The sequence below is a fragment of the Cervus canadensis genome, chromosome 6 (assembly GCF_019320065.1).
Source record: "Cervus canadensis isolate Bull #8, Minnesota chromosome 6, ASM1932006v1, whole genome shotgun sequence".
Lineage (NCBI taxonomy): Eukaryota > Metazoa > Chordata > Mammalia > Artiodactyla > Cervidae > Cervus > Cervus canadensis.
In genome coordinates this window covers 93,981,886-94,004,009 of record NC_057391.1, presented here as the reverse complement: position 1 = coordinate 94,004,009, position 22,124 = coordinate 93,981,886, and the positions used below count along the sequence as shown (strand labels likewise).

Here is a 22,124-nt window from a genome sequence, read left to right as displayed (position 1 = left end):
TGAGTTTTAAAATTTTAAGTGTCATGGACCCTTTGGAGAATCTGATCAAAATGCAGAATCTTGCACACAATTTCAGGTGAGTTTAGGATCCACCCCTCTTTCCATTCATCGATGAGCTCAGGTGGTGGGCCTAGAAGCCTCTTGGATGAGGCAGTCTTTCCTCTTCTCTAGGCTAAACAGGGTCTTTCTTCCCTACTCTTTCTTTTTTTCCAGAATGAAGGTGGTGGTAGTGAACATTTGTGAAAAATTCAAGACCTTCATATTTTTAAGAAAATAATTTGCCTCTGGAGTATCACTCCTTACCCCCTTCCCCGACCAATGCCTATTTTGAATGGCCTTTAGATTTTAGGAAAGGGCGTTTGGGGTATTCGTTTCCTCTCTTGGATAACTTAACTGTTACCGAAAAAAAGAAGATCTCCTTTCACGGAGGAAAGGGAACAGGCTGTGAATGGTGGCTTCTTCATTGCACCTCTGATGGTGGATCCTCGTCTTTCTCCCTACCAGTCAGCGCCTTTGTGCCCACCTAGGCAGTAGGTGTGTGAGCATTCTCCCCTGACAGGATGGATTACTCATATTTCCTTCACACATTAACCAAACCCCCCTGGCCGACTGTTGAGCAGTCTACTTCATTCTTCTTGTTAGAATACACACCCTGTCTGAACTTGGCATTTTCTTTTCTGTTAACAAAGCTTTTGCTCACATCACTGTTTTAAACAGTATGTTGCTTTAGCAAGTATTTTCCTGTTTGGTTCTCCAAGCAGTTTGTTCATATATAAATGTCACTTAGATTTATCTTTTAGTGAACTGACAGGATATCCAAAGGCAATTTAAATTCCTGAGAATCATCTTAAGATGTTAATTTCACTAGAATAAACATGCATGACCCAAATCCTATATGAGAAGGAGTGGCTTGTTGTAGAAATAACTCTTGTCAAGGGCTTGTGCCGCTTCATCTAGATTATCCAAATGAAATCACTAAAAGGTGTGCACGGTTTTTATTTGTGAATAGGACAGTGTAATTGTGTTATTTTGAACAAGTTTTAACTGAGCGGGCTAAGAAAATATACAAGTAATTCCATGCTGGGTGGTGGCAGCTCATTTCCCTGTGAATCGAAAAACAGCTTGTCTTTGCTCAGTCATATTATAATTATTTAGACGGCTCAGTCTCTGACTTGACAAATTAATTTCCATGTCATGTGAATTTTTAGCCGATTGAGCTTTCTACCATCAGATTCAAGTTTTATAGGCGACCAGGTGGGGATTTGGTGCTAGATGAACGTGAGCACTCCCTATGTGGCTCAAGGAAAACAAGAAGTCTGGATCTTGTATCTTTCATACGTGATATGTTGCACGTGATAGGAGCAGAAGCTTTCTGCTGGATACTGACAAGGTGCTAGCACTGTTTAGATGCTTTACATATGTCAATTTCATCCTGAGTGTAACTGAGTTCCTTCCTCCTCCCACCATCTCAGAAATGGAATGGACCAAAGATGGGCAGTGTCCAGACCGACGGGAGGTCCTGATGCAGGACACGTGTGTTGCGTGTGTGTTCAGTTGCTCAGTTGTGCCTGACTCTTTGAGACCCTATGGACTGTAGGGCCCCAGGCTCCTCTGCCCATGGCATTTTTCTAGGCAAAAATACTGAAATGGGTTACCATTTCCTTCTCTAGGGGATCTTCCAAACCTAGGGGTCAAACCTGAGCTCAAACCTGGGACTCCTGCCTTGGCAGGCGGATTCTTTACCACTGAGCCACCTGGGAAGCCACTATTTGTTTAGTGTAGAGTTATTTTTCTTTAGCGATTTCTGTTTTCTTTTTTCATCATGTAAATTTGTTCATTGGTTGGAATAATTTATAGAGAAAAATGACTTGAGGTGTTGCCATTAAGTCAGCCAGTGAAGCTCAAGAACTATACCACTGAGAATGAAAATATTCCATATGATGTCCTTTCTCTTCCTTCCAGAGTTTGGGGTGGATTATCTAGAAAATAACCTTACTTCTCACCCATATTTTGCAAATGCTTATTTGTTTGTATTTTTGTTAACTGGCATGCATTTTGAAGTGAGATTTACATCTGAATGGTGACTTAAGAAAAAGAAGCATGTTTGATAATGAAACACATGTCTAAGATGACGAATGAGTGTTGGTACAGTATCTGTCCCCCGTTGCTAGAGTGCAGACCTCACAGTCCACTACAGGGCCGCCCGCCAGCGGCACCCCCGGTTGGAGCTGGGGTCTTCCCACTGCAGGGTTAGTGCTTTTCCCTCCGCAGCACACTGCTTTTTCTTTGAGCCATTGCCGTTTTCATAAGGAAAAGCAACCCAGTCGTTATATTTTTTTAAACAATTTATTTTAAAAGGAAAGAGAAAGACCAGGAAAAGTCGCCAAAGAGAAAGCCCTGTTACTGAAGGGCTAGCATTTAAGTGTAGAATTTTCTATGCTACAGAAGACGTAGTGAGAAATTTTATACTATTTCAGGGGACTTAAACTCTGATAACAAGAGCTAATGTTACTTGAGGACTTATTCTTGCGTGGTCTAAGTGCTTTATTTATTTTTTCCCATTTATTTTTATTAGTTGGAGGCTAATTACTTTACAATATTGTAGTGGTTTTCTCCATGCATTGACATAAATGTTGCTGTTTATTTCTATCCTTACCAACCCTGTGAGAGAGGCAGTCTCATACCCATTTTATCGGGTGAACTGAGGCCAAAAGGTGTCGAGTAGCTTGCTCACCGTTAAGAAACCACAGCGGGACTAGTGCTTCCGGCTCCCTGATCCCCCCAGTAGGTGACCTGGGGCCAGTGACAGGTGGCCTGCCCCGAGCTCATGCCGTTAAGGACCGTTTGTCACAGTTGCAGCCTCCCAAATCTGATGGAGATTGTTTTAAGTACTTTTGAAATTTGTAATCTTTTATTTTAATTACTACAATCTATTTTGCTTAAAATAAGATGTTGAAGTCGCATCAGGCAAGGAAAGATAAAGCCTGAGAAGGAGCATGAATCACAATCAGGCCTCGAGGCATGGTTTGGAATGTCTGAAGAGCATGCTGAGCGCAGAGCCGTTTGATAGGAAGCCTCTTGCGAGCTTGTTCTCTGGCAGAGTTGGAAGCTGCAGTCTGCTGAAATATACCCCAGGGGAGTTGCCTGTTGAGAGATTTCCAGAGCAAGATCTGGTTGCAGTGCTGTTGGATGGACTTGGGGGCTTCTAGAGTCAGAGTCTGCATGCAGGCAGGAAAAAGTGGTGGAACCAGGGAGCCTGTTGAAGTTCTTGCTGCCTTTATTGTTGAAGCTGGGTCACTGAGATTCAGCTGCTCTGCACACAGGTGTCTCTCCATCTGTTACAGCAGTTCCTCCCACCACCCAAGTGTAACCATTCTACCATCTGTGAATTACGGGCACGGGGACAGTGCCACTGTACATGTTACTCCATCTTTAATTCTTCTGCAAGTCATGTTTCTGTCATGTAAACTTTGGTTTTTGGCCACATCACGCGGCTTGTGGGGCCTTAGTTCCCTGGTCTGGGATCAAACCTGAGTCCCCTGCATTGGAAGAGCAGAATCCTAACCACTGGACCACCAGGGAAGTCCCTGTTTGTTTGGTTTTTTTTGTTGTTGTTGTTAATTGAGACTTTTATCATTATATTCCCTTTTTTTAACCATTATATTCCTTGAATATAGGGTAGTTGGATATAGGAATAGAGAACAATTCCTGTTATCCTTAGTAGCACATACATACTAGTAGCTTGTTCATCCTCTTCTGCTTCTAAGTAAAATGAAAATATTGTATATATTTAAAAAATTATATCTATTTATTTATATTTATTTATTTGACTACACCAGGTCTTAGTTGCAGCATATTGCGATCCTTGATCAGGAATCGAACCTGGGCCCCCTGCACTGGGAACTCTGAGTCTTAGCCACTGGACCACTAGGGAAATCCCTTGTATGTATTTTTAAGTAGCACTTCTTGGAATAAAATATAACTGGCGTTATGGTACTTAAACAATTAGAATATACTGAGTGTGTGTTTCTGAGTTAAATACTCCCATTCCCCTACCCCATTCCTTGATCCTCAGTGAACAGCTTCGATTAAAAGGAAATCCATTAGACCCTTAAATGTGGCCTTTATTACATGGAACTTTATATTATTGATAAAAACTGGAAATGGTTTTTTTATATTAGAGAGGGATACACTTTTATTCTTTTCTTGGAGTATTTGTGTATATGGAAGAGGTATTTGTTATAAGTAGAAAACCACCTGGTAAATATGCAAGGTAAAAAATTAGTTCTTGTATGATGAAACCATGATTTTCAAACTCCCTTTATTAATGAAGAAGCAAACATAGCTTGTTGTAACAGAAGTCTGAGTTTCTTCACTTGTATAATTAGGATTTTAACCAGGAAAGTAATTTCCCTGATTTTTTTTTTTTTTTAATTCTCAGATCTTTCATGGTAATACTAGTTTAATGGCAGTAGGGCTGTTGTGTTTTTTTTTTCCAAGACAATAGAAAATACCTTGGGTAACATTATTTTAGACAATAGATGTTAACTGTGACCGTATGTATTGTTTTAAAGTCCTCATTCTGATTCCCTTTCTCTCTCTGTCGCCCTCCCCACATCATAACCATTTCTGTGTCTTTTGGCCGTGATCGCCTGGGGTGTGGGGTCTTAGTTCCCCTATCAGGGATGGAACGCGTGCCCCCTGCAGTGGGAGCCCCAAGTCCTAACCACTGGACCACCAGGGAAGGCCCCACAGCCCTTTCAATATAACATGAAACAGCTGTAACTTTTTAAACTTTTTATTTTGTGTTAGGGTGTAGCCAGTTAACAAGCAGAGATGTGATGGTTTCAGGTGAATAGTGAAGGGATTCAGCCGTACATACACTTGTATCCGTTCTCCCACAAACTCCCCTCCCATCCAGGCTGCCAGGTGGGGTTGAGCAGAGCTCCCTGTGCTACACAGTAGGTCCTGTAAATGCAGCCTGTACACACTGCTACCTTTAAATAGTGTGTGCCTGACTATCCCAAACCCCCTAACCATCCCTGCCCCCTGCTTTTGCCCTCGCTCCTGTAACCATAATTTGTTCTCTAAGTGAAACAGCTGTAATATAACCTGACAAAAGTGAATGTCAGAAAAATAAGCAGCTGTTCCTAAATAAACCCATTTCAGCCCTTCTTTTCATTTTTATATTACGTGGTTATGGCTAAAAGTATAGCTCACACTACTGTCTATGGTGAGACAAGATGGAATAACTAATACTTCAAGAAAACATGAAATAAACTTTTTCCTGTGACTCAATTGAAATATAAAGACTTTAATATGGCCAAAACAGACTGAGGTTATCTGTCTTTTTCACGGTCCTCTCAATAAGAAGAGAACAGCTACCATTTATCCATTGCCCTAAAACACAGGCATTTGTGAATTAAGCTAATAAGCAAGCCCCAAAGGGCCCAAATTTCAGAGATTTGAACAAAGAGAATGTTCAAACTACCATACAATTGCACTCATCTCACACGCTAGCAAAGTAATGCTCAAAATTCTCCAAGCGAGGCTTCAACAGCATGTGAACTGAGAACTCCCAGATGTTCAGGCTGGTTTTAGAAAAGGCAGAGGAACCAGAGATCAAATTACCAACATGCACTGGATCATAGAAAAAGCAAGAGAGTTCCAGAAAACATCTACTTCTGCTTTATTGACTTTGCCAAGGCCTTTGACTGTGTGGATCGCAACAAACTGTGGAAAATTCTGAAAGAGATGGGGATACCAAACCACCTTACCTGCCTCCTGAGAAATCTGTATGTAGGTCAAGAAGCAACAGTTAGAACTGGACATGGAAAATGGATTGGTTCCAAATTGGGAAAGGAGTACGTCAAGGCTGTATATTGTCACTCTGCTTATTTAACTTATATGCAGAGTACATCATGTGAAATGCTGGGCTGGAGGAAGTGCAAGCTGGAATCAAGATTGCCGGGAGAAATATCAATAACCCCAGATACTCAGATGACATCACCCTTATGGCAGAAAGTGAAGACGAATTGGAGAGCCTCTTGATGAAAGTGAAAGAGGAGAGTGAAAAAGCTGGCTTAAAACTCAGCATTCAGAAAACTGAGATCATGGCATCTGGTCCCATCACTCATGGGAAATAGATGGGGAAACAGTGGAAGCAGTGTCAGACTTTATTTTTTGGGGCTCCAAAATCACTGCAGATGGTGACTGCAGGCATGAAATTAAAAGACACTCCTTGGAAGGAAAGTTATGACTAACCTAGACAGCATATTTAAAAGCAGAGACATTACTTTGCCAACAAAGGTCCGTCTAGTCAAGGGCTATGGTTTTTCCAGTGGTCATGTATGGATGTGAGAGTTGGACTATAAAGAAAGCTGAGCACTGAAGAATTGATGCTTTTGAACTGTGGTGTTGGAGAAGACTCTTGAGAGTCCCTTGGACTGCAAGGAGATCCAACCAGTCCATCCTAAAGGAGATCAGTCCTGGGTGTTCATTGGGAGGACTGATGCTGAAGCTGAAACTCCAATACATTGGCCACCTGATGTGAAGAGCTGACTCATTTGAAAGGACCCTGATGCTGGGAAAGATTGAGGGCAGGAGGAGAAGGGGATGACAGAGGATGAAATGGTTGGATGGCATCAATGACTCGATGGACATGGGTTTGGGTAGGCTCAGGAGTTAGTGATAGACAGGGAGACCTGGCGTGCTGCAGTCCGTGGGGTTGCAAAGAGTCGGGCAAGACTGAATGACTAAACTAAAGTGAATTCATTTCTTAGAATGCGATATAAGTAAGGATTCCGCAATAGCACAAACTAGTTAACTGAAATGATTGGAGAATGGAGGGTTCTGGTTTACCCTCAGTCGCATGGGCCTGAAACACAGTGACCTCGCTTGTGGCAGTGCACATAGAGAACATCAGCCCTGGATGTTGACACCGTGTGCAGTAAGAGCTCAGTTATTTCTCTCACTTTTGCACGGTGAATTGTTATAAGAACCGAAATTTCCCATTTAATTCTAGCTTGCTCTTTAAAAATGTTTGGCATTTTAATCTTACAGTTGAATATCTTTCTTCGTAGCACTCATCATTATGTAACTTCTCGGGTAATTTTGCTTGTCTTTTCCTCCCAGCATCATGTAAGTTACTTGAGGGTAATTGTGTTGTTCTGTTCAGTGCTGTATCTCCCTTCCACCCGGGACAGGGTTTGACACACAGGAGGTACTCAGTCAATATTCACTGAAGGAATCGAGGAGTCTTTCTAAGACATTGGTCCATTTTTCTTAGAAAGTACAGTATATTTTTTAAGAGTGATCTTAACTGCATTTCAGGATCATTGTTCCTTCATAGCATCTTTTTATCCAGGATGATAAACAGAAAAGATATCAGCAGTCCTCTATATAGATAATATGTAGATAGTTCATGCCCTGGACTTTCTTTCAAGAAAGTGGTTTGCCATTTTCCTCTTTTCCTGGAAATTAAATGCTCCAACACTGATCATTTGAGGACTTCAGTCACTTGGGCTTCGGTTGAATATGTTTCAGTGTAATTTCAGGACTAAGATGTACTTTTGATTGTTACCTTCTGGAGTCCTCATCTGTGTAGAGTACAGTGATGTCGTATATTATAACCTTGACTGTGAAATGGATAATACATTACCCGACCAATGACAGAAGAAACTGGATTGAAATTAAACACAAAAGAAAAGAATACTGTCTGCTTTGAGGCGCTGTGACCACCACACTATCTGTCAAAAGGAAGACGCGCAGTGCTTCATTATCTGTGGCACGCATGGTGGAGAGGTAAGTCTCTAGCCTCGACTTAGGTTAATACTCGTTAACTGCCCTGGTCAGATGATCTCTGCTAGGGACAGGCTTTATCTAATGCTATCTCCTCTCATGTCTCTCCTGATGAAAAGCCTTCTGACTCCTGCCTCGTCTAAGAAAAGCATCAGGGTAAAATTATAGTTGCAATTTTATATGGGATTAACTTTTATCAAACTCAATGCATCAGTGGCTTAAAAAACCCTCTGGCTAATTTGTGTGTCCCTGTGCTTTAAAAATAGTGCAACTAAGAGACTCTTAAAATAATTAGACAAGAAGTGACTTGGACTTGGAAGGGGTTTACATTCTGACAGGATTTGGGCCTGCTTATAATAGCTGGTATCTCTTTAAACGACTGCGATTTGGGGGCTCTGTGCCTTTTATACAAGCTCTAAGGTTTGTAAACTATCTTTTCATCTGATAGCAGAAAGCTGGGTTATCAAAATCACCTTGTTCTCAGAGTAAATGTTAGTTCTTTTAAACAAAGTCAACCATGTTGTGTCTGGAAAGAAGCCAGGTTTTGTAACTGTGTAGCTTGTTTTTATTGTAGCTCACGTAGCAGGCACAGTTATCTGTACAGTTTTAGGGAATAGCTATGAAACATTTAGATAGCTCTGAGGAAATCATTGAATAACTTTATGAAAACTAGTGATATGTTTGTTCAGAACGAAATAGGAAAGGGTGAATATATACATAGGACAATGAAGAAGTTTCACAAAAATGGTTCAGTGAAAGTTGAGGGTTTAAAAAAAAGTTTACTTGACTGCACTGGGTCTTATAGTTGCGGCTTGGGGATCTTCCATCTTTGTTGCTTCACGCGAAATCTTTTTTCGTTGCGGCGTTCAGGCTCTCAGCTGTGGCATGTGGGATCTAGTTCCCTGAGCATCGCTGAGCCCGGGCCCCGTGAATTGGAGTGTGGGGTCTGAGCCACTGGACCACAAAGGAAGTCCCAGTAACTGCGAACTGACCCGGAGGACACTGGAAGTTCAGGGGTTTAGAGGTTTCTGTTGGAATGAGTTTCCCGCAGGTTAAGGCAGCTGCTTTGGTCACGGTGGGAGAGACAGAGCTATGGAGAAAAAGCAGCAGTGGAGGTACAGTTTCTTGTTGGGAAAGATACTGGGTAATTAGTTAGATACGGAGTGGTGGGAGGCGTGAACCAAAAGCCAGTTACTAAAGGCTGGTTTATGGGGAAATTACTACAATTAGACCAAGCCCATAAACAATACAGGACATGCATAACCCAAAAATTTGGACTCAAGAATGAGAAGACATGATTCTAAGAAATACCTAGGCCAAGTAATGACTGGTAGCAGTTGAAATTTAAGGCCTACAGGGAGCCTGCTGTAACCAAAATTTTGTATTTAAAAAAAAAAGTTCCGGTAACGTTATAATAGTATGCATTAGTTTGAGTATTATTTGAGCAGTTTTGCTTTCAGGGAAGAAGCATGCTTGACTTGGGTTTTGTTCTTTGCTCTCAGACACACCTAAAGAGATCCTACCTGCTAAGTTTACGTATGGCCCTTTCCTGGTGGCTTAGTGGTAAAGAATCCACCTGCAATGCAGGAGACACGGGTTTGATCCCTAGAGGAGACTGCGGTTCGGGAAGATCCTCTGGAGAAGGAAATGGCAACCCACTCCAGTATTCTTGTCTGGGAAGTCCCATGGACAGAGGAGCCTGGTGGGCCACAGTTCAGGGTTTCTCGAAAGAACTGGACATGACTTAGCAACTCAACAACAAAACAACACCCAGATAATTTCAGCCCAATTATAACTTACAAAACACTTCTGTACAACTTTTTGAGAAGGGCAGGGTATGTGTTATTCTCCTGAGGTTAAGCTGAGACTCAGTGAGGAGGTGACTTGCTCAGGAGCTGATGAGCGGTGGAGCCAGGATTCAGAACCGAGCCCTTGGACCGTGGGTCTGCCCCTCGGCCCTGCCCCTGCTGGTGGCAGCTATGGGAATTGCAAGCATGGCCCCTGGAGGAAAGAGACAGAACAGCAGTTCCCTCAAATGGCAAAAATGGGAGTGTCTCTCATGGCTTGGCAAAATACGGTTGAACTTTCAAGTGAAGTAATGAGACCACAGTTGGCTCAAGTACTGAAAGCTGTATATAAAATACATTGATTTTCTATCTATATTTGAGGAATGAAATAACTCACTTTGCCTGTAATCAAGGAGAACTCTTTGGTTCAAAGACCAGTGCCAATCTTTAGAAAGGTTTAGAAACTGCCCTACCCATCTTAAACAAAAGGACACTGCTAATTATTACCAACAGTGGTTGTTACTAAATACAGGACTAATTAATATTTAGAGTTAATTTGTTCCTTTGAAAAATAACTCCAGACTACTTTGTCTTTGTAATTCTTTATCATGTACTTTGAAAGGACTTTTGTCTGTGTGTGTTCTCTGCGGTAAGAGAGTTACCTGTCATTTCCTGCTCCTGCCAACATGCTGTTTAAGTCTTTTCCCTTCATTTGTCTGCTTTTAATCTACTATTAATTGGGTAACTAAGTTACTAAACTCATTACAAGTATGTGTGAAATAAAGTTTTAAAAAATTCGATAAAAGAGAAAGGAGATATTTTTCTTCTTTGTCAAGGGTATATACTTTATTACTTCCATTTTGACAAGTCTTTCATTATTCAGTCACATTTTTGCCTATTCAGTGTTTTTCATTTCTGTTCAGATAATTGAGTTTGTCAGGTACTTGTCAAAATCTTTACCTAAGTATAGATGTTAGAAAATACAAATATAATTATTAACTCAAAGCTAGGTTCATCTATTTCTGGTTCATTTTTTCCCCTTAGAGTTGTCAGATAAACTGAATTTGATGTATATAAACATTTAAAAATTGTTTTTTTTTTCACCTTTGGTTGTGAAATTTAGTTCCCTGACTGAGGATCAAACCTGGACCCATTGCAATGGAAGTGTGGAGTCTTAACCACTGGACAGGCAGGGAATTCCTCTAAAAGTAAAGTTTGAAAATTCTGTATTTGATTTTAAGTATGAGTAGGTCTGATTCTTCAAAAATAACTTTTTTTGAGATGAAACTTACACAACAGAAAGTTAACCATTTCAGAGTAAACAATTTGATGGCATTTATTCCATTCACAGTCTTAACCTCTATTTAGTTCCAAAACATTTTTATTGCTCAAAATGGGCATCCTCTCCCTAGTAAGCAGTTTCTCCCCATTCCTCCCTACTTCCAGCTCTACTTTCTGTCTTTATGGATATTTCCTTTAAATGGAATTACACAATACATGACCTTTTGTGTCTGTCTTCTTTCACTTCAGTCACTCAGTCATGTCCGACTCTTTGTGACCCCATGGACTGCAGCACGCCAGGCCTCCCTGTCCATCACCAACTCCCGGAGTTTACTCAAACTCATGTCCGTCGAGTCAGTGATGCCATCCAGCCATCTCATCCTCTGTCGTCCCCTTCTCCTTTCACTTACTGTAATGTTTTTGGGGCCCATGAATGTTGTAGCACGTATCTATCTTTTATAAAAATGACTGAATAATCTTCCATTATATGTATAATTCCATAATTTTTCTATTTCTCTACCAATAGACATTTGAGTTGTTTCCACCTTTTCGGCTATTGCCAATAGTTCTGCTATAGACATGTGTATACATGTATTAAATACTTGTTTGAGTACCTGTTTTTAGTTCTTGCAGGAAAATAAATAGGAGTGGAACTGCTGTGGTAGTTCCACATGGTAATTATGTGTTTAACTTTTTGAGGAACTGCCAAACTGTTTTCCGTACAGCTGAACCATTTTACATTCTTACCGGCAGTGTATGAGGGTTTTAATTTCTCTGCTTCCTCAGCATCACTTATTTTCTGCTTTAAGTTATAGCCATCCCAATGAGTGTGGAGTGGATTCTCATTGTGGTTCTGAGTTGGATTTCACTAATGATGATTGAGCATTTTTTTCATGTGTTTCTTGGCCGTTTGTATATGTTCTTTGGAGAAATATTTATTCAAGTCCTTTGCCTTTTTAAAAAATCGGATTGTTTGTCTTTTCATTGTTGTGTGAGTTCTTTATGTATACTAGATGCTAGACCCTTAGAAAATACATGATTTGCAAATATTGTCTCCCATTCTATAGGTTCTTTTTGCTTTCTTGATTTTGGTTCTTTGATGCATGCAGTTTTAAATTTTGATGAAGTCAAATGCATCTTTTTTTTTCCTTTGTTACTCATACTTTTGGTATCATGTCTAAGAATCTTATTTCCAAATTCATGGTCATGAAGATTTATGTTTTCTTCTAGGGAGTTTTATGGTTTAGTTCTTTTTTTTATGTTTTATTTTTTGACTGTGCCATGAGGTATGTGGGATCTTAGTTCCCTGATCAGGGATTAAACCAGTGCCCCCTGCATTGAAAGTGTGGAGTCTTAACCACTGGACCACCAGGGAACCTCCCCATTTCTTAATATTTAGGTCACTGATCCAGTTTGAGTTAGTTTTTGTATTTGGTGTGAGGTCAGGTTCTAACCTCATTCTTAAGGGTCTTCAGTTCTCCCAGGACCATTTGTTGGAGAGACTGTTTTTCTCCCCTAAATAGTCTTGGCACTGTTATTGAGAATCAGTTTACCATAAATGCGTGAGTTTATCTCTGGACTTAATTCTATACCATTGGTCTAAACGCCTCTCCTTATACTGGTAGCTCACTGTTTTGATTATGGTAGTTTTAATCAGTTCAGTTCAGTCACTCAGTCGTGTCTGACTCTTTGCGACCCCATGAACCGCAGCACGCCAGGCCTCCCTGTCCATCACCAACTCCCGGAGTCCATCCAAACCCATGTCCATTGAGTTGGTGATGCCACCCAACCATCTCATCCTCTGTCGTCCCCTTCTCCTCCTGCCCTCAATCTTTCCCAGCATCAGGGTCTTTTCAAATGAGTCAGCTCATCACATCAGGTGGCCAGTACTGGAGTTTCAGCTTCAGCATCAGTCCTTCCAATGAACACCCAGGACTGATCTCCTTTAGGATGGACTGGTTGGATCTCCTTGCAGTCCAAGGGACTCTCAAGAGTCTTCTCCAACACCACAGTTCAAAAGCATCCATTTTTCAGTGCTCAGCTTTCCTTATAGTCCAACTCTCACGTCCATACAGGACCACTGGAAATACCATAGCCTTGACGTCTATGTCAAGGACGGACCTTTGTTGACAAAGTAATGTTTCTGCCTTTTATTATGCTGTCTAGGTTGGCCGTAACTTTCCTTCCAAGGAGTAAGCGTCTTTTAATTTCATGCCTGCAATCACTATCTGCAGTGATTTTGGAGCCCGGAAAAATAAAGTCAGCCACTGTTTCCCCATCTATTTGCCATGAAGTGATGGGACCAGATGCCATGATCTTAGTTTTCTGAATGTTGAGCTTTAAGCCAACTTTTTCACTTTCCTCTTTCACTTTCATCAATAGACTCTTCAGTTCCTCTTCGCTTTCTGCCATAAGGGTGGTATCATCTGAGTATCTGGGGTTATTGATATTTCTCCCAGCAATCGTGATTCCAGCTTGTGCTTCCTCCAGCCCAGCATTTCTCATGATGTACCTGGTGACTCAGATGGTAAAGCATCTGCCTACAATGCGGAAGACCCAGGTTCGATCCCTGGGTCAGGAGGATCCTCTGGAGACGGAAATGGCAACCCACTCCAGTACTCTTGCCTGGAAAATCCCACGGATGGAGGAGCATGGTAGGCTACAGCCCATGGGGTCGCAAAGAGTCGGACACGGCTGAGCAACTTCACTGTCACTTTTCACTCTGCATATAAGTTAAATAAGCAGGGTGACAATATACAGCCTTGACGTACTCCTTTTCTTATTTGGAACCAGTCTGTTGTTCCATGTCCAGTTCTAACTGTTGCTTCCTAACCTGCAAACAGGTTTCTCAAGAGGCAGGTCAGGAGGTCTGGTATTCCCATCTCTTTCAGAATTTTCCACAGTTTATTTTGATCCACACAGTCAAAGGCTTTGGCGTAGTCAATAAAGCAGAAATAGATGTTTTTCTGGAGCTCTCTTGCTTTTTCGATGATCTAGCAGATGTTGGCACTTTGATCTCTGGTTCCTCTGCCTTTTCTAAAACCAGCTTGAACATCTGGAAGTTCACGGTTCACGTGTTGCTGAAGCCTGGCTTGGAGCTTTAGTAGTAAGTTTTAAAATGATAAAATGTGAGTTTCCCAACTTTGTTCTTTTTTGCTATTGTTGCCTGTTTGCGGCCACTCACAATTCACATGAATTTGAGGATTGGCTTTTCCATTGCTGTTAAAAGGGCTCTTAAAAGTTTGATAGTGGTTTCATTTGAATCACTTGGGATAGTCTTACTGTCTTAATGATATTAAGTGTTCCAATCAATGAACACAGGATGTCTTTCCATTTAATTTCTTTCAACAGTGTTTTGTATTGTTCAGTATACACATCATCTCACTTCCTTGGTTAAATATATTTCTTAGTATTTTATTTGCTTGGATGCTATTATAAATGAAATTGTTTTCTTAATTTCCTTTTTGAATTTTCCATTGTGGGTTTGTGGAATCCATACTGATTTTTGCATGTTGATCTTGAACCCTGCAACTTTGCTGATTTTATTAACTCTTAAGTATTTTTGTTTGTTTGCTTGTTTTCTGTTTGATTTTTTTTTGGTAGAGACATATTGGGGATTTAAAAAATATATATAGGATCATATCATCTGTGCATGGATATACTTTTACTTCCTCCTTTCCAGTTTGGATGCCTTTCCTTTTCTTACCTAATTGCTTTGTCTAGGATTTCCAATTACATTGTTGCCTTGCAGTGGTGAACATGGGCATACTGGTCTTGTTTCTGATCAAAAAATTTTCAGTCTTTTACCATTCAGTATGATGGTAACTGTGGGTTTTTCATAAATGCTTTTGGAGAGTTCTCTTGTTTTTCTAGTTTTCTGAGTAGTTTTTGTCATGAGGTGTTGGGTTTTGCCAAATGCTTTTTCTATGTCAATTGAGAGGACTTTTTTTTTCCCCCTTCACATCCATAATATTGATATATCTATCACGTTGATTGCTTTTTGTATGTTGAACCACTGTTGCACTCCTGGGTTGAGTCCTACTTGGTCATGGTGTATAATCTTTTTAGTATGCTTTTGGGTTCAGTTTTCTAGTATTTTGTTGAGGATTTTTACATCTATAATTATACGGGATATTGGTTCATAGTTTTCTTTTCAGGTGGTATCTGTTGTCTGACTTTGGTATCAGGATAATGCTGGCCTGTAGAGTGAGGAAGGAAATGTTCAGTACTTGTCTTTGAATCCTCCCAAATGGACTTATACAGAAAATTCTATGCCTGATGAAGATTTAATCACAGCATTTTATTGATCAAACTCTACCTACTCATCTTAGAAACAAACCATATTATAAAATCTCTGGAATCAGATGTTATTTCATTCTTTATGTGTAGAAATGCTAAAAAAGCATTGAATAGAAGGATTATGATGTTATGGAGTTTTAGTTACCCATATGTATATAAACATTTCTAGCAGCAACTTTAGAAATAAAATACCTCCTTGGAAATATTTTATTTGATACAAACTTTAATTTGGCTAGCCTTAACTACTACTTAAGATAGCACTTGAGAACAGGGGTAAGTACCAAGGCAGATACTTTACTACAGTATAGAAGGAGTGATGGTCAAATGACTTAGACGCTCCTGTGTCTAAAATAGCTGATCAACAAATAATTTACTAAATCTATGTCCAGCTGTTTGCACAAGGTTCTTACTACTTCTTTATAAGGTATATAATTTGTAAAAAAGCTAATTATGATGTAATTTCACAAATATATTTCTTTTTGATTTTCTATCCGTATGTGACATAAGTAATAAATGCATTTCTAAAGTAAATAAGCTTAGCACATATTATTAAGAGTTTATTTCTTCTACAATGTGCTTTTTAAGAATGCTAACAGATTATTCATATATTTTTATATATCTGTTCATAAGTTATATAATAAACCTACAGTTTTGTAATTCTGTGTAAATTTTTGTGTTCCGAGGATTCAAGTCTGACTAGATTTAAAGGGAAAAGTAATGTTTACAGAGTATTTTAAAGACGTTTTAATTTTTATGACAAGAACAGTTTTAGATCCTAAAGAATGCTCAGGCTTCTGCGTTTATGGCAAAAAATAAATATTTGTAGAACTAAGTGCATAGCAATGGTATGTGTTATAGACCAAACATGGAACATGTTTGGAACATGCAATCCAAATCCCAAATAGAACTCAAAGCATACATACAATGAACAGAAGTGTACTGTGTTGTAATTACCAAATAAATGTAGTTAGAAAAGGTTTCCTGTTTTTTTTTTTTTTTTGGCAAGATCTTCAGTTGATTTTGTTAATATTTAGCAGAGTGGGTGAAACTAATCTTTTTAAGACATAATCTTTTTCTAGTGGCAAAATGCAGTCATATATCTTTTGCATTTAGATCTCATGGTGGGGTTATGAGGGAGGTATTATTGCCTTAATAGTTGATGAAACTGAATTGGACTAATTAGACTTTTCCACTTCACAGCAAGCAAGTATTAGAATTAAAGGACTTTGAAATTAAAGCAGCTTCCTTCTATTACTAGATTTTTCTTTTCTGTAAGTTGCAGTTCAAATGAAAGAAGGAATAGGAATAGTACCTGTTTTCCAAAAATGTGATACTGTTCTTTTCCTGCAGATAACATATTTTATTTTATAAATATAATCACAACTTCAGAAAATAATTAACAGCAGAAGGACTCAACTTTCTGCTATAATAGTGTGTTTGGATTTTCAAAAATTTGATTTCCATGCAGCTTTTCAAGGGTAGGTTGTTCATATGACTGTCTCCTACATGACGTTGAAGGGGGCGCGGTGGGGTGCGATGTGCTGTAGCAGTGACTTTCAGACTTCCCTGGGTACGAGAATCACTCGAGAGTTCCTCTCTGTTGGCCTCATTGCACTCCAGGTAGTTCCAGCAGAGGTGGTCCAACAACAGCATTTGGAGAAATACTGGTTTTAGAGTTTAACACACACAACAAACATCTATTTGATAAGGTAATAGTGGTGATTTAATCTATAGTATTGTTCTAGTTCTTAGAACAGAATTTGGTTCAACATAGTAAATGTTCAGAATATTCCATTCATGTGTGATAACTGGGGTGACAGCTGAGATGCAGGAGAATATTCGTTCTTTTATTCCAAGTTTACTGAATTCCTGCACTGCTCTAGCTGTTTGGATATAAAGGGAAAACGGATACATACATTTTTGACTCTTGATACAAGTTTATGTGATTAGTAGACTCATTTTTTAAACACTTGTTGGTTTCCTTTTGGCTGTGCTGGGTCTTCACTGCTGTGTGGGCTTTCCTGGCCTTGTAGTGAGCGGCGTGGGGGGCTGCCCCCTGGCTGCGGCCTGCGGGCCTCTCTTTTTGGGGAGACGGCTCTAGGAGGGCCCGCTGCGGGAGCTGTAGCACCTGGGCTCAGGAGGCGCGGCCCCAGGCCCTGGGGCGCAGGCTCAGCGGTCCTGGCGCTCGGGCCTAGTTGCTCCGCAGCACGTGGGATCTTCCCGGACCAGGGATCGAACCCATGTCTCCTGTGTTGGCAGGCAGATTCTTTACCGCTGAGCCACCAGGGAAGCCCCTCATGGACTTTTGAAAGGTATGGGTCTTCCTTTGTTATTAAAAAAAATTGTAAGGTAAATTTATTAACATTGAGGACATGTTTTAATGTTGGTGTTTTTTTTTCCCCTCTGTAAATTGAGAACTCATTTTTTGAGGCTTATGGTTAAAGAAATAGCCTGTGTGTTATTATTGATTGTATTGTTGTTGCTCTAAAGCTGTATGAACCGATGCAGTGGCCACTAGATGTTTGCAGCTATTTCAGTCCATTAGAATTAAGTGACATTGGAAATTAGGTTCCTCAGCTGCATTAGCGACATTTCACATCCCTAGAGAACGCAGATGCCTGCAGCTCAGCCATCAGAGGAAGTTCCCTTTGACAGTGTTACTCTAGAGTCTAGAACAAAGCAGTGATTTTTCCAGTTGCCTTGATCTGTAAATTGATTTTTGAGGTAAATATTAGCAGTGGCCGGAGGCTGTCATTTCAGTCCTTACGTGCATTAGCACCTTGTCAGGTTGACCAGTCCAGGGCTAGGATTGACTTACTTAAACAGTTTGTTGCATGGCAACTGAGATTTAAATGCTAGTGTCTGGGAGTTTTTCTTAAGCCTCTGAGTAGGACACTTAAGTAATTTTACTGCCTTAGCTATAGCTTTTTCTTGTGTATGTGTGTATATTTATCTCTGTAGCATTACAGTTACTTTATAAACTTGTAATTAATGAAGTTTGAGGGGCAAAGGAAAGTTGTAGTTGCATTTTTTTGTTTTTATTTTTTAATAATTTTTATTGGCATATAGTTGATTTAGAATGTTGTGTTAGTTTCAAGTGTATAGCAAAGTGGATCAGTTATATATATCCAGTCTTTCATAGATTCTTTTCACATATAGGTCATGAGAATATTAAGTAGTAGTATGTCCTTATTATCTATTTTTTATATATATAAGATAGATATAGTTATGTATATATCAATCCCAATCTCCCAATTTATCCCTTCCCCCTTTCCCCCCGTTAACTATAAGTTTTTCTACACCTATGACTCTGTTTCTGTTTTGTAAATAAGTTCATTTTACTGTTTTTTGGGTTTTTTAGATTCTGTGTATTAGCAACATCATATGGTAGCTTGTCTTTCTCTGATGTAGTTCCTCAGTGTGGCTATTTCCAGGCCCATTGGTGTTGCTGCCAGTGGCGTCGCTGCTTTTTTATGGCTGGGTCCTGTTCCGTGGTGTGAATGTCCGCGTCTTCTCTGTCTGCTCCCCGTCAGCGGACGTTTAGGTTTCTTCCGTGTCCTGTCTGTCGTGAATAGTGCTGCAGCGAACGTGGGGTCGTGTGTCATTTTGGATTTTGGTTTTCTCTGGATGTATGCCCAGGAATGGGCCTGCTGGGTCACATGGTAGTTCCAGATATTCTCTCCCATCCTGTGGGTTGTCTTTTCTTTTTGCTTATGGTTTCTTTTGTTGTGCAAAAGCTCTTACGTTTCAGTAGGTACCATTTATTTTTGTTTTTATTTTTGTTGGGAGGCGGATCAAAAAAGATGTTGCTGCTATTTATGTCAGAGAGTGTTCTGCCCGTGTTTTCAGCTAAGAGTTATGGTGTCCAGCCTTAGATTTAGGTGTCCAATCCATTTTGAGTTTATTCTTATGTATGGTATTAGAGAGTGTTTAAATTTCATTCTTTTACATGTGACTACTCAGCGTCCCCAGCATCACTTACTGGAGAGACTCTTTCCTCCATTGTGCGCTCTGCCCTCTGAGTCACAGGCTGGTTGACCATAGGTGCATAGGTTTATCTCTGGGCTTCGGTGCTGCCCACTGAGGTATATTTCTGCTTTTGTGCCATACCAAGCTGTTTTGATGAGTGTAGCCTTTGTAGTATAGCATGAAGTCAGGGAGTCTGATTCCTCCAGCTCCATTTTTCTTTCTCAAGATTGCTTTGGCTATTGCAATTGCATCTTTACTACTAGAATTTACAGTGTTTACATGAAATAATTTATTTATAGATGCCAAATTTGAAAATAGTGACAAGTTGGATTAATACTATCTGGTCAAAATTTAGGAAGAACCCCAGTTATGCTTATTATAAAATATTAATTATGATAAATTTAATATTTGATATTTAAAAGCTAAACTTTTTTTTTTCTTCTTGACCACACAATGCAAGATCTCAGTTCCCTGACCAGACGCTGAACCCAGGCCGCAACAGTGAAGGCACTGAATCATAACCACTAGACGGCCAGGGAACTCCCTAAAAACTAAACGTTTTTTCAGTATTTTTTCTGTTGTTGAACTTAGGTAAAATTGTGTAGTATCTGCTGAATTCTGGTATCTAGACATTCTTTGTGCAGGGTTCAAGAGATAGTGTGCAAGTGTAATTGACTTTTGCCTCTATTTTTTTTCCCAGCTGTGTGGCATGTGGGCTCTTACTTCCTCAACCAGGGATTGAACCCATGCCCACTGCAGGGAAGCACGGAGTCTTAACCACTGGACCACCAAGGAGGCCCACGCCTCCATTTCCTGAATGAGTATCTATACAGAGATGGAGCTTGCCTCTTTTTTTAATCCCATTTAGGTTTTGCCGTGGTCCCTTTCTGAGAAGAGAGGCGATAGGAAACTGTGGTCTTTTGGTCCCAGGTCATGGATATGTTGTTGTTCAGTTGTTAGGTTGTGTCCAACTCTTTGTGACCCCATGGCCCTGCAGCACACCAGGCTCCTCTGTCCTCCACTATCTCCCGGAGTTGGCTCAAATTCATGTCCATTGAGTCGGTGATGCCACCTAACCATCGCATCCTCTCCCCCACCCCCCATGAACAGTATGAAAAGGTACTGGATTAGGGCAGGTAAATTCTTTGGCATGTTTCTGCCTCCTTCAGTGATTCTCCCTCTTTCCAGATCACTTACTTCAGCCTCTGGTATTACAACAAGCAAAATCAGCGCCGGTGGGTGGATTTGGAGAAACCTCTGAAGAAGCAGCTGGATAAGTACGCGTTGGAGCCGACCGTCTACTTTGGAGTGGTGTTTTACGTGCCTTCGGTTTCACAGCTGCAGCAGGAGATTACCAGGTGAGATTAGAAAGGTGAAACTAAGGCTGGAGTCAGGAGGTAGAACTGGCCTTTGCCCTCTCACCACGCAGTTTCAGCCACAGCATTGCCTGGAGGTTCTCGTGTGTGGTGTGTCAGCGTGCCTTATGGCATGTTGCACGAGTTATGGGTTCACCCGGCGCGAAAGAACGATTAAAAGGAAAAACGAGGTTTCTACCCTGGCTGTGAACTCCTCTTGAAGTGATGTCACCCTTGATGTTTTTACTTATTTGTTTCTGACCTTAGTAACAATGAAATGAGAGAGGAGATTTTTCAAAAATAGCCACAAATTCTGTGTTTACTCCTCAAGAAAATGTGTAGAAGTTCTGACCCCAGTAGCCATGTTCTCTACATAGGTGTGAAAGGAGAAAGAGGTAGGGGAAGGGTTTGAGATCAGAAAATATTGGCCAATAAATGCACTTAAAAGGAACAAAGGCAGAAAGCGTAGAATGTATTAAGGGATGGGATAGAGGAACTAATTTTTTTTTTTTCTTGAAGATAACAAAACAAAGAAATCAAATTTGCATTCTTTTTTTTTTTTTACAATTGAAGTATAGTTGATGGTTCAGATGGTAAAGAATCTGCCTACAATGTGGGAGACCCAGGTTCCATCCCTGGGTTGGGAAGCTCCCCTGGAGAAGGAAATGGCAGCCCACTGCAGTACTCTTACCTGGAGAATCCCATGGACAGAGGAGCCTGGCGGGCTACAGTCCATGGGGTCACAAAGAGTCAGACAGGACTGAGTGACTAACACTTTACATAGTTGATTTACAGTGGTGTGTTAATTCCTACTATACAGCTTAGTGATCGTTATACATATACATACACACACCCACATTCCTTTTAGAATATTATTTTCCATTGTGGTTTTTCACAGGATACTACATATAGTTTTCTGTACTGAACAATAGGATCTTGTTGTTTATCTGAAATTTGGATTCTTGAGCCTGCCTTTCACATTCTCCAAAATCCAGCACTTTTTAACCCTGTTTAACCTTGTTATCGAGCCAAGCTGGATTACTTCCAGTGCTCTGAGCATGCTGCGTTCGTTTTCACCTTTGTGTCCTAGACCTTTCTTTCAGATATATGTAACCGGAATCCTGTCCGTCTGATTTTAGTTCCAAAGGTGGCACCTCCATAAAGCTTCTGTGACCCCTGAGGCTGGAATGAGCTTTTCCTTCTCCAGACTATTCTAGAATTTGCTTATACTTATGTTAAGATGGCAAGTTGTCACAGCCTCTCACTACAGTTATTTGTGTACAGATCTTTTTCTTAGATTTTAAACCCATGTTTTTTCTTTAACTTTGCCTTTCAAATCATTTCTAACACAATGGCTTACAGGTAGTAAAAACCTGATACTGCCCTATGTTTGTGGAATCTTCTTTTTAAGTACTGAGTTTGCAGTTAATTATTGGAAGAAGATAACCGAAGAAGCTAGAATCAGGTTGTAGGGATTAGCATGAACTGACTGCAGAGCATATCTGAGCTATAAAAATTGAAGAGAGTAGAAGCCAGGAGGAGAAAACAGTAACTGACCACTTTGACTCATTTGACTCATTTATTGAAGATATAATATGGTATGTAAGAATTACGTTGGTTACTGTGGAAGATG

At 40.2% G+C, this 22,124-nt stretch overlaps 1 protein-coding gene and 1 non-coding gene across 2 annotated transcripts in view; one reads left to right on the top strand and one right to left on the bottom strand.

Moving 5' to 3' along the window:
• Positions 1–22,124, top strand: part of PTPN21 (protein tyrosine phosphatase non-receptor type 21) — a 75,456-nt gene that overhangs the window by 14,541 nt on the left and 38,791 nt on the right. The window contains exon 3 of the mRNA XM_043472719.1: positions 20,325–20,494. Within this exon, the coding sequence (XP_043328654.1) occupies positions 20,325–20,494 (170 nt within the window). The remainder of the gene's footprint in view (positions 1–20,324; positions 20,495–22,124) is intronic.
• Positions 3,510–3,582, bottom strand: TRNAG-UCC. Its single transcript has one exon. It is a non-coding gene; the product is annotated as a tRNA-Gly (tRNA).